The sequence below is a fragment of the Marmota flaviventris genome, chromosome 12 (assembly GCF_047511675.1).
Source record: "Marmota flaviventris isolate mMarFla1 chromosome 12, mMarFla1.hap1, whole genome shotgun sequence".
Taxonomy (NCBI): domain Eukaryota; kingdom Metazoa; phylum Chordata; class Mammalia; order Rodentia; family Sciuridae; genus Marmota; species Marmota flaviventris.
In genome coordinates this window covers 69,219,090-69,232,523 of record NC_092509.1, presented here as the reverse complement: position 1 = coordinate 69,232,523, position 13,434 = coordinate 69,219,090, and the positions used below count along the sequence as shown (strand labels likewise).

Here is a 13,434-nt window from a genome sequence, read left to right as displayed (position 1 = left end):
AGGGTCTTGCTAATTGCTGAGTCTGGCCATGAAGGCATTTGGCTATATTTTCAGACAATAAATGGATGGACTATCTTTTAAAGAATTCTTTTTTTCCCCATAACTTTTCCCTTTTATTCATTTTGCCAGAATTATAAGCAGTACTTACTCTTTCTTGTTAATGTAGCAGAGGAAGTTGTATTTTTGTGTAGTAGGAAGACTGTAAGCAATAGAGTAAAGGTTTGAGTTTCTAGGATCTTCCACTATCTTTTTCTGACCATGAACAAACATTATACCATTCCCTTTTTTAATCTATAAAGTGGGGATTATGATACTAACTTCCTGAAAGTACCATATTCAGGGTGTGAGGAAGGATAAAGATGAAATAATACAATATAAGTTAAATTAGAAGAGACAATTTTTGCTATATGTCTGTATACATATACAACATTTTATCTTGATCAACATTTTTATGTTCTTAAAAAATTCCCCTTAGATTTTTAGCTTTTAGAGAGTTTTGTTTTTAAATGACATTTAGCTCAATACCTTATGAAGTGAGATATCAAATATTTTTGAAACATATCTAAGAAGTCTAAATTAAATCAGTTTAAAGATTATTATTATCCACTCCAGTTGCCACTATCATCAGCTTTCTCAAGTGTATTTAAAAAATAAGAAGTCTCTATTCTTTTCCCCAAACGTTACCATGTCAGATACCCTGAAATTAGCATGTAATTGCTAAGCCAAACAACAAAATAAAAACAAACACGTTGAAAGCAACTAGAATTGCTGCTTTCAGAAAATGTCACAGGTGGTAGTTTTCCCAGTTGTAAATGACAGTTTATCCAGGCTGCCTTCTTCCCTAGCTTCTTTCCTCTTTTCCTCCTTCTCATTTGTGCTGTTCCTTACTCATTTCAACTAATCAAGAACTAGCAATGTGTTAGGCACTGTGAAAATGAAGATGCAGATGACATTTCCTGTTCTCAGGGAGCTCTCTGTAGTTATGTAGACAGCAGCTTGAAGTATTCAAGATGGTATCAGCAATTCACTAATCATGATGCGCATGAATCAGGGGATTTTGTCTTCTGCTCACTCACGGTCAAAATGTCTCCTCTGTGTTCTAATAGATTTTTGGTAATAATAAGGTCCACTCTAAGGACACTCACTCTTAAGTGTCTCCTGTCATCCTTTGCAGCATCACCATTTTAATGTAAGGATGAATATAGCAAGCAGTACTTTGTGGTTGTAAAGTCTAAACGGAGGTTTGCTTAGAGTTTTTCTAACCTGAATGGCTTATTTTACTCAAAGAGAAAAGTGAAAGTAATAGGTGAAAGTTAGGGTTAGGGTTATTATGTGCTGTACTGAAGTATCCCCTTTCTGTATTAACAGATCTTTTTTTGTAGCTAACAAAAAAGTATCCCCTTTCTGTATTAACTGATCTTTTTTTTTCCACATCACAGATACTAAAATATTTAAGAAATTTTTCTTTCTCCTGTCAATCATCTTTTAACCTCAGATCTAATAATTATTGCTTATATGATAGATATTCTTAATGTTTCCTCATTGTTGGTAATTTTTCTGGTTGAACTTGAATCTGCCAGTTCCTGTTAAAACACATGATGTATATTTATCAAGTACTATTAAAGGACTATATTTTCATGCTGGGAAAGAATGGTTGTATTCCTCCTTTTCCAAGTTTATTTGTTAATTTGTTGTTTTTTAGTTCTACTCTGCTAAATTATTGTTGATCAACCTGGATTAACCTGGGGTAAATATAAGGTTGCAATTGATTGTTAACCCAGTTCTCCAGTTGTTAAAAAGGTTTACGATAACTATATAGTCTTTTTTTTTTAAACTATGCAGTCTTAAATTGAGTTACTGCTCTAGAAACTATATCAGCTCATTAATTTTCTTTTTAAAATTTTGTTTTCAGTGTTATGACTTATTTACTTGCAACTTTTTTTCTTCCTTTTTCTTTTTGATTTTCTTTATTTTTTATTTTTTTATTTTACATTACAGACAAACAGAAACTTCCTCCTTTTATCTTTCCCTTCTGATTTATGATAAATTTAGTTTCCTTTGGCCTGGCATTTGCTTCAGCAGGCAGTCTTCCTTCAAGTACCTCCCTGATTGATGTATAATCTTTGATATCTTCCATTAGCCTCCAGGATCACTAAGTTCAAGGCCCCCTTGGAACCTAAGGAGCCCTGCCGAGGAGCTGAAGGCCTTCAGAGTCCTTGGGGTGATTGACAAGGTAATTCTTCAGTGTCTCTTCAAGAGTTCAGTCATAAATCGACTGCATGCTGACATTCTGTCTTTGAAGCTTTGGATCTTAAGGATATGAAACAAAAGGAGAAAATGACTCAAATGCATCTGCACTTTAAAATAACAAAAGCAGAAGAGAAAAAGCTTTTATCTAAGCAATTCATGTAAGGTCATGCAAAATATATTTGAGCAAATAGGAGAAGGTGCATATTTGTTGCATTCACTTGAGTAAGGGTTTTTATTTTCTCAAACTATTATAGCAGGAAGATGTACTTTGTGTTAGTTAAACTTGCAAGTCAGTAGTTTTTCAACATGAATCAGTATACTCTTTCAAATGGACAAAAAGAAAAGTGACATTCCTGAATAACCATCATTTATTGAGCACCTACTATGTGTCAGACCATATGCATTTTTACATAAGATGATGTACTTAATCCTTCTTAAAATCCTATTATTTGTGTTTTGGTGGAAATTGACATTAGGACATAATAAGTAACTTGCCCAGAGGTTACATAGCTAATTTAGGGGAATGCTAAGATCCTAACCTCTGTATTCTGTTGATTACCAAAACTGCTTTCCCAGTATACTAAATCCCTTATACACACCCACATGTGCAGCTACACATTCACACACATTTTTATATTTAGAATAAAAATACTGAACTAACACATGCAAGTTTTGTGACAACTCAGATATGTGAAATATTAATAATGGGTCTGTCAAATAGTTTATAAGTATAATTTAAAGACTATAGACAATAAGCAGTCTTTAAAATATATTTGACCATCAAAGTAAAAAAAAATGCCTTATTTAACATTAAGGTATAAATTAATCTATATCTTTTTCACTGCTGAGCATCTTTTCTGAAGTATCTTTGTGTTCATTTGTAACTTAATGTTCAAGTACTTCTGTGTTCTAAAGTGTACATGTGATGCCATGTTAAAGTTGAACAATATACATACAATATATCTTAAGCAATTTAGATAATAATTAATAGTTTGTATAATTCCAAAGGAAACATTAAGTCAGATATTTAATAAAACTGAGTGTTTTATTCTTATAAGGATCATTTTTCTCAAAGAAGTTTATATGCCTGAAGTTTGAACTTAGAGAATTCCAAGTAGTAGGACTTTTCCTTTCCTTTCTTTTTGTTTAAGAGTCTGAAATATTCCTTTAACCATGTTTTCTCTAGCCTTTTTAGTGTGGAGGATGTTCTGTTTGAGAGTAGATGGAAAAAATAGTAATTGACTAGTTGCTAGGTTCTTGGATGTCTGTGCAGACAAGTCTACTTTCTTTCTGTGCAGTGGCTGCCCCCTCAATTGGATTTGTTCCTTTTGACACAGTGACCTTTCATTGCTTTGCTGTAAGCTTCAAGTCCTCCTGAAGTTCTGCTAATAGCTGTGAGTCTCACAGGTTTGCCCAAGGACTCGACAGTGGAGGAATTCCTAAGTTCTATGCAGTAGCATAATTTGTTACTGTCTTTACCTTGTTCACCTGGGCATTGTTTTTGGTGTTTGACAGGTGACGTTTTCTAAGGGGAGATAAAGAAATTTGTGTCTTTGCAAATAATCTTAAAATTTACAACACAGTGTTTACTTGTAAAAATATGAGTAGATAGATTTTTTAAAAATTGAGTTATTATTCAAGGTAAATTTCTCCCTATTATACTGAGGAATACCTTAGATTGTGGTTTTAGAAGCTTGAAGTTTATAAGAGAAGTGCTGAATAAATTTAGAAGGCTAGAAAGTGCACAGGATACATAAATCTAGCTTCCACAGAGCATAATTTCTCTCATTCTGTTTCATATAGTACTTGCTTTTTATGAGTTATTTTGACTTAGGAAAATGCAGTTCTCCATTGAACTGTATTAGGAATAGGATTTTACAGACTTTCATCAAGAAAGTAAATAAGCAGACTTATTCATTAATATCTAGACCATAAGTTCCATTAGAAAAAGATTGTGTTTTCTTGTTCTCCTCTATATCCTCAGTATCTGGAATCATACGTGGCACATAATAGTCACTCCATAAATATTTGTTGAACGAGTGCATCAAAATTGAAACAATTTAAAATATATGTAGAGTGACACCTACTGGTATAATGTGAGAGTGCTACCTAGTACCAGTCTATAAGCTGACTGCTCAGTAGGTGTCTTACCCAGGGGGACAGAGTTCCATAGCTGTATGTTGGTTTAGTATTCAAAGAGAAGTCGGTGGTTTTCTATTCCGTAATTAGGATCATAAAACACCTCATTAACATAGTTAGTGACGAGGAAGTTAAGCATTGTGGGTCTTGGAATGTAAATAAGCTCCTGTGCATTCAGTTGTAAGAATGATTGGGCTAGTGAAAGCCTTCAAAATCATATCACAGGAACAACAGCTGAAAAACAGGAGGAGATTTAACCAGATAAAAACATGTATGATATTTAAAAATTTGAAGGCTTTCCTGGATAGGGGAACTCCGTCATGCTTTGTTTAAGCTTTGAGAGGGTGAAAGGGAATATTAATTATGTGGGAGCAACAGGTGCAAGCGAGGAGTGTCTCAGGCCAACAGGGGAGAAGTTTGCTTGTTAAAATCCTCCACGAGACGAGAGTCAAGGAGTTACAAGCACCAGAAAAACAAATTTGGCTCATGATTAGAAATACCTTTTAAGAATTAGTATCTTGACTGAAGGCAGACTGGATTCCTTTAGGTTTTATGGGGTTCCTATTGTTAGATTCAAGTAAGGGCTAAAGAATCTGGTGGGGATGTTGTAGAGGATATTTAAGCATTGGATGGATTTTTACCCTAAATAACTTTTAAAGATTTCCTTTAGCCCTTAGATTCATTTATAGATGCTCTTCATTGTAACAATACCCAGGGAAAATAGAAAGACTTTGGTAGGATGAAGAAGAGGGATTACTTTTATTTTCGTGTAAGTTTTGGCATGTTTAGATGTAGTCCTTTGTAGGGTATGTGAGGAACAGGGTGGGGGAGGGAGTGAGCATGTGACCACATGCATGCAAACGTGAGGAAAGAGATTAATATATGGGACGTGTGTATGTTTGTATTGTATAAGAATTGTGTAAATATAGATAATTTGCACTTGAGTTAAAAGTCTGGTTTGGTAATTTGACCAGTAGTATGATGCTCAAAAGCTGAGAGTGTTTCTGACAAAGTTCGTTATTGTATAACCTATCTATAAAAAGGATAAAGGAGCCCATAGTCCAGTTAACAGTAATGTATCAATGTCACTCTCCTGGTTTTTATATTGTATTATAGATAGAGAAGATGTCCCCATTGGGAAAAGCTGGGCAGAGGGTAAATGGGACTCTTTGTCCTATTGTTGCAACTTCTTGTAAGTTAAAAGACTTTTTAAAAAAAAAAAAAAAAGGCTAAGGGAAACTCTTGACTTGAACATCAGGGTAGTAGTACCAAGATTTGTCCCCTTATGGCTTGTTAATGCTTCTGTTTTAGGGGTTGCCAGAATATGAGTGTGTGTATAGTGTTCACATGGAAGACCATGAAGAATGTATGATTGGATTGTCCAAATTCATTGCTACTCTGTGAAAACAATTTAAACAGGATGTTTTGCAAATCATTTTAAAAAGAGATGTCACTTGGTAAACCCATCAGTATTTATTAGGTGAAGTGCCTTGGCATTTTGTAATCAGGATGGCTTTTCAACTTCATCTGTTAGGCAGAATTTTTAGATTGATGTGCCACTGGAAAATATGATTGAGAAATCATAAAATATGACTGAGAAAATTTGTGGAGATTGTTCAAACTGAATAGATGTTGAAATATTGATACTTCCTTTTTTAAAGGTTCCTAAATAATACCTTCTTTGATAATATATGCCCTCACTGGAAACTCAGATGCATCAATATTTGGATAGTTGCTTATTGAAGGAACATGGGGTTGAACTGGATTAACCCTAAAGGGTTCCTATTTGTATTTCATCTAAACATTGTGGCTAAAATATTACCTATTATCTTTAATCGTGTCACATATGTTGGACTTTCTTTTCCATATTCACCCTGCTAAGTACAGCTACAAGCTTTGGATATGGTATAGAAAAACAACCATAAGAAAACTGAAAAGTGGAGAGAGGAAGGAAGATTGGCTAGTAACCCAAACTACATGGTGAGGAGTTTCCTTTTTTTTTTTTTTTTAATTTTTTCTTCATACATTCCAGATTGGATATTGGAGAAATGGTCAACTTGGAAAAGCCAACAGGTGCAGACAAAACATAACAAAACAAAACACCCTAACAAAAGTCTATTCTTTCTAGCCAAAGCTTAGCAAGACAGAAATCTTTTACTGAAACAATAAACAATAACTGCTCTATTCTAGACCAGTACCACATAAAAACTGTGGCTGTATTTCCACTTCTAACAAAGGCCAAGTGGAACTGCTAGACTTCACTCTCTGCCAGGATATAACAAGTTGCCCCAACCCATTTGCTTTGGCAGTGTTAGAGGGAGCCTAGTGGAGATTCAGGACTCTCACCGTTGCCCAGTGGCAGTGAAGCCACTTGCACTTAGTTTCATTGGAGGCCATATGAGGAGCAGTAACAAGACAACTCTATCCTTTCCAGACAAGGTTTTATCAGTAAAGGCCTGAACCCCTATCCTTACCCAGCAGTAACCAGGAGTCTCACTTTCCTCTTTCCCATATCTGTGAAGGCTGAATGGGGAACCTGAACTTCCATTCCTGCCTAGAGTAATAAGTTTTTTATCCCTTTCTTTCATCAGCACAGAAGACAGAGTCTTGTTAAGTTGCTCAGGGTGTGCTACCACTCCTGGCTTAAATAAGATCTTGAATCTAATAACATAATGCCAAAATGTCCAGGTTTCCGTTAAAAGTCCCTTGTCATACAAGAACTAGGACTGTCTTAACATGAATGAGAAAGGTAATCAACAGATACAAACATTGAAATGACAGATTTTAGAATTATTATGTTATATATCAACATAAAAGTGCTTCACTGAATGATTACAAATATACAAAAAACAAATGAAAAAATAGAAAGTCTCAGAAAAGAAATAGAAGATATAAGAAAAGCCAAATGTAAATTTTAGAACTGAAAAGTACAGTAAGAAAGAAAAATAAAAATATCTCAGTGGGCTCAATAGCAGAATGAATAGGACAGAGGAAAAGTGTCAGTGATGTTAAAGATAGAATAGTAAAAAGTTGTCCAATGTGAGTAGAGAGAAAATAGACTGGGTGAAAAATCAATAGAGAAACATGTGAGACTAAATCAAAAGAGCTCATAATTGTGCCATTGGGCTTACAAATAAAGAAGACAAAGAGTGGAGGGACTGAAAAGTGTTTGGGGAACAATACTACAGATTTAGGAAGTTGAGTGAACCCCAAAGAAATTCATGGCAAGGCCCATCATAGCCATACTTTTTTTTAATATTTATTTTTTAGTTGTAGATGGACACAATACATTTATTTTATTTTTATATGGTACTGAGGATCAAACCCAGGGCCTCACATGTGCTAGGCAAGCACTGTACCACTGAGCCACAACTCCCCCTTTTTAAATATTTTTTTTTTAGTTGTTGATGGACCTTTATTATTTGTTATTTTATATGAGGTGCTGAGAATCGAACCCAGTGCCTCACATTTGCTAGGCAAGCGCTCTGCCACTGAGCCACAACCCAGCCCCATAGCCATACTTTTAAAAATAAATGACAAAAAAAAAAAAAAAAAAAAAAAAAAAATTTGAGAGAAAAAACACCTGAGTTGTAGGGAATAAGTAAAAATGACAGTGAATTTTTCATTAACTACTATGGAGAGCTGTAAATGGCATAACAATTTTTTTTTTTTTTTTTGGTACTGGAGATTTGGGGATACTTGACCACTGAGCCACATCCCCAGCCTAATTTTGTATTTTTTATTTAGACACAGAGTCTCACTGAGTTGCTTAGTGTCTCGCTTTTGCTGATGCTGGCTTTGAATTTGTGGTCCTCCTGCCTCAGCCTCCTGAGCTGCTGGGATTATAGGATGTGCACCATTGTGCCCTGCTGCGAAACATTTTTTAAATGCTGAAAGAACTCTTGACCCAGAAGTTTATATACTGTGAAAATATTTTTTCAGGAATGCAAGGGAAATCAGGGTATACTCAGATGCAGAAAGAGAATATGTTACTGTTAAACTTGTCGTAAAAGAGTAACTGAAGTAAGTTTTCTAAATATAAAGGAAATGATAAAAGCTGGAATTTTGGAACATTAGGAAGAAAAAAAAAGAACAATGGAAAGGGTAAAATATGAGTAAGTACACTAGTAGACTTCCCTTCTTTAACCTTGTAAATAATATTTTATAGTTGAAACAAAAATTATACTGCTATCTGGTACAATTCTAAATGTGTGTAGACAAAATATTTAAGATAACTATAAGTGAGGGTGAGTAAAGACACATAAAGAGAGGTTAAGTTTTTCATGTTTCGCTTGAAATGATGAAATAATGATACCAGAAAACTAGTTAGTTATGTGTGTTTTTATAATAACTTGAGAAACCACTAAAAAAAGCTTTACAAGAAGATACAAATGGTATAGATAAACTAAAATGGAATTCTAAAAAATATTCAAGTGACTCATAGGAAGATAGGAGAAACAACAGGGGAAATAAAAATCCAAGCAAACAAAAAAGTAAAATGGAAACTTAAGCCTTAACACATCATTAATTATACTAAATGTAAATGATCTAAACATACTTATTGAAGACATTGGCAGAGTGGATTAAAAATATGATTCAACTCTATAGTTTCTACAAGAAACTGGCTTTAAAAGTAATTTATACTAGATTGAAAGCAAAAAAAGGAGGAAAATGGCATATCATGGAAACAAAAATAAAAATAAAACATGAATAGCTATTTTAATATTGGATAAAGAATGCTTTAGAGCAAAGGAAATTAACAGAGATGGAGAGGAACATTATATAATGATCAACCCTCTTTGATAAAGACATATCAGTGCTAAATATATATATGCTAAACAGAAGACAAACAATGTAAAGCAAAAACTGATAGAACTGAAAGAAGAAATAGGCAAATCTCCAATTATAACTGGGTACTTCAACATTTTGTCAACAACCGATAGAACAGAAAACCAAGTTATGTAAGAACCCAACAATAACATGGAACAACAAGATTTAACTGGCTTTTATAGAGCACTCTATCCATCAATAGCAGAATACACATTTTCTTCAAGTGCCTATGGAACATATAGACAGTTCATTGGATTAGATAAAGGGGAATGAAGGGAAGGGAGAAGGGATGGGAATAGGAAAGACAGTAGAAGAATTGGAAGTAACCTTTCCTATACTCATACATGAGCACATGACCATTATAAGTCCACATCATGTTCAGCTACAAGGATGGGATCAAAATTATAATGGGTTGTATCCTGTATGTATAATATGTCAAAATACACCCTACTGTCTCAAAGTCAATTTAAATGCACACAGTAGAATGAAAAAAAAGCAGAACATATGAAAATTTAGGGGATAGTTGTAGCAATGCTGAGAGAAATTTATAGCACTAAATGCTTTTATCAGAAAAGAGTAAAAGTCTCAATCAATAATCTGAGATCTTAACTCAGGTGGGCCCACAACAAGTAGAAGGAACAAAATAAAGGCGAGAACAGAAATCAATGAAATTGTAAATAAAAACCATAGAAAATAAATCAGTGAAACACGAAGCTGGTTCTCTGCAAAGAGCAATAAAATTGTCAAACCTCTGGCAAAACTGACGGAAAGAGAGAAAGTGGGGGAGGAGGAGAGAGGAAGAGAGGGAGGGAGGGAGAGAACGAGAACGCACATATTACCATCATTGAGAATGAAAAAGGGACAGATCCTTCAGACATCAAAAAGATAACAAGGGAATACTACAAACACCCGTACACATGTCAATTTGATAATTTAGATGAAATGAACTAATTGTTAGAAAAACATAAACTACCATCCAGTATGAAATAGATAATTTGAATAGCTCATTAACTATTAAGGGGATTAAGTTTATAATTAAAGCACTCCTAAATGAAATCTTAAGGTTCGAATACTTTCACCAGAGTTTTACCAAACCTTTAAAGGAGAATTAATATTAATGCTATACATTTTTTTCCCTGAAAATGGAAGAAGTAGGAGCAATTCCTAGTTCATTTAACCAATGTTACCCTGATACCAAAATAAAAAATAGCACAAAATTGAAAATTACAGACCAATATTCCTCATAAATGTAGATACAAACTTTTTCAACAAAATATTAGAAAACAGAAATCAGTAATGTTCAAGAAGAATTATATATGATGATCCAGTGGAGTTGTTTCCTGAGATTCAGGGCTGGTTCAGTATTTGAAAGTCAGTCAGTACAGTCCAACCACTAACAGTGTAAAGAAGAAAAGTCACAGGCTGGGAATACAGCTCAATTGGTAGAGTGCTTGCCTTGCATGCACAAGGCTCCAGCGCCAAAAGAGGAAAAGTCACAAGCTCACATCAGTTGATACAGAATAAACATTTGAAAATTCAAAAGAAATTCACAAAAAAACTTCTCTAAAATCTAGCCATAGAGGGAAGCTTTCTTAACCCGGTAAAGGATATTTACAAAAAGCAGCTAATGTCTTACTTAATGGTGTATAGATGAATGTTTTATCCCTAAGATAGGGAAGAAAGCAGATTCTTAACAGTTTTATGCAACATAGTGCCAAAAGTTTCAGACCATGCTATAAAGAAAGAAAAGAAAATAGAAGGCATTGGGATTAGAAAAAAAGAAATATATTAATTTGTTTCTATTTAAGGATAACATAATAATCTACACAGACAAAATCATGAAATCTACTAAAAAACTAGAGTAAAAAAATTCAGCAAGGTTTCAAGATACAAAATGAGCTTCAAAAATCTGCTATATTTCTATATGTAAAAATGAACCCACAAAACTGGAATTAAACATATAGTACTTTTTTTGTAATTTTTTTTACTTGTACCTTTTTTAGTTGATGCAATACCTTTATTTAATTTATTTATATGTGGTGGTGAGGATTGAATCCAGGGCCTCACATGTGCTAGGCAAGCGCTCTACCGCTGAGCCACAACCCTAGCCCCATATAGTTCTATTTATAATTGGAATTACTGTATGTAAATCTAACAAGATATGCATAGGACTTATGCTGTAAATGTTGTAATAAAAAAGTAATTGGAGACATGTTCATGATCAGAAGACGCAATGTAGTAAATATAAAACTTCTCTCCAAACTGATTCAGATTTAACACAATTCCTGTCAAGTTCTCAGTAAGGTTTTTTCTTTTTCTTTTTTCTTTTTCTTTTTTTTAAAGAAAACAAGAATAAATATAGACCAGATTATTTTAAAATGAACATGGGAAGGTATAGGAACTAGAAGAGTTAAAATAGCTTTTAAGATAAAAAAATGGTGGGCTCAGTCTCTCTGCTTGATTTTATGTCTTGTAATAGGGCCACAATAACAAAAACTGTGGTGTTGGTGTAGAGAGAGAGACTGATTGATGAAACAGAATGGAGAATACAGAAATAACCCCACTAGTATGGCCAGCTTAATTTTTACAAAGGTGCAAATCAATTTAATGTAGGAAGGATAGCCTTTGTAACAAATATGGCTGGGACAAATGGGTATCTTTTGGCACAAAAATGAACTGTCACCTAATCATCAATGTCTTTTACACACTCACACACACACACACACACTAAATTAAAAATAAAAGAAAAAAGTGAAAAATTTAACTAAAACTTTAAGAAGTAAATGGGAAAAAAATCTTAAGGACCTACGCCTTGGTTTATAATAGTTTTAGACATGACACTGGAAGCATGATCAGTTAAAGGAGAAATTGCTTAGTTGGGATTTATTAAGGCTAAAAACCCATTTCTTTGCTAAGACCCATTAAAGGGTTAAAAAGGACAAGCTACAACTCTAAGAAATTATTTTGTAAGCCACATGTGTGACAAAGGTGTCATCTAGAATATTATAAAGAACTGTGAAACCCAACAGTGAAAAGAAAATGACTAAAGACACGACATTTCCCCAAATAAAATAGTGACAAACAAGTACATGAAAAGGTATTCAGCATCTCTAGTGATTGGAAAATTGCAAAATAAAACCACAATGACATATTACCTCACATTTTTCAAAAATTTTATTTGTAATAACCCCAAACTGAAAACAATCAAATTATCTTACATAAGGTGAATAAACTGAGATTTATCAATACCATAGATTATTATTCAGCAATAAAAATGAGTAAACTATTGATATGTATATCAACTGGAATAGATTTGAAGGACATTATTCTAAGTGAAAAGCAAATATCAAATGGTTAAATCTATGTGATTCCATTTATGTAACATTCTTACAATGGCAGAATATGGAACAGAGAACAGATTAATGTATGCCAGTGTTTAGGGATGGTGGCGTGACTATAAAGTTGCACCAGGGAGAACTTTGTGGTGATGGGACACAATTCTGTATCTGGATTGTGCTGGTGGGTACAGGAATGCATACCTATATTAAGATGACATAGAGCTGTATACGCGTGCTATACTAATGCCAGTTTTCTGGTTTTAATGGTGTATTGTAGATAGAAGATTGTAGCCATTGGAGCCAATTGAACACAGGGTACAAGGGAACTCTGTATAGTCTTTACAACTTTCTTTAAACCTGCAATTATTTTAAAATACAATGTTTAAAAAGTTACATCATGTTTGTTTATTGGTCTGTCTTATTTGTGTTATCCTGTTTATCTTATTTATCTTCATTCTGTTTTATCTATTTATATTTCTCTTCCATAGTTAACTCTCCAGAAAAATTGCATTAGTATGGGACAAAGGCATATAAAAAGGAACTAATAATAAAGTAGATAAGGATTAATAATTATTGCTATAATTTATTCATTATATACTACAATAAAATCGAACTAATCCACTATTGTCCCATATTTTTTTTCTGGTAAATTTAATATTATTCTGTTGTAGAAGCCATTAAGAAATTACCACTATGAATAGTATAATAAATGTTGTATTTACTATATAATGTAATATATATGTGGAAACAGTATATTCTACTATGATATTATTTGTATATAGTTTATGTATTATAAAAATAGTAGTAAATGCAGTATAATTGTAGTTTCAGTATACTGTAGTATGTTAGTAGTACTATGCATGTCAATACATCTAAA

At 33.4% G+C, this 13,434-nt stretch overlaps 1 protein-coding gene across 2 annotated transcripts in view; it reads left to right on the top strand.

Moving 5' to 3' along the window:
- Rps6kc1 (ribosomal protein S6 kinase C1) overlaps positions 1 to 13,434 on the top strand; it is a 196,608-nt gene that overhangs the window by 108,454 nt on the left and 74,720 nt on the right. Inside the window, exon 8 of one of the 2 annotated variants that reach the window (XM_027934803.2) lies at positions 2,141 to 2,233. The exons of the other annotated variant lie outside the window; for it this stretch is intronic. Within the exon in view, the coding sequence (XP_027790604.1) occupies positions 2,141 to 2,233 (93 nt within the window). The remainder of the gene's footprint in view (positions 1 to 2,140; positions 2,234 to 13,434) is intronic. 2 annotated transcript variants of the gene reach the window in all.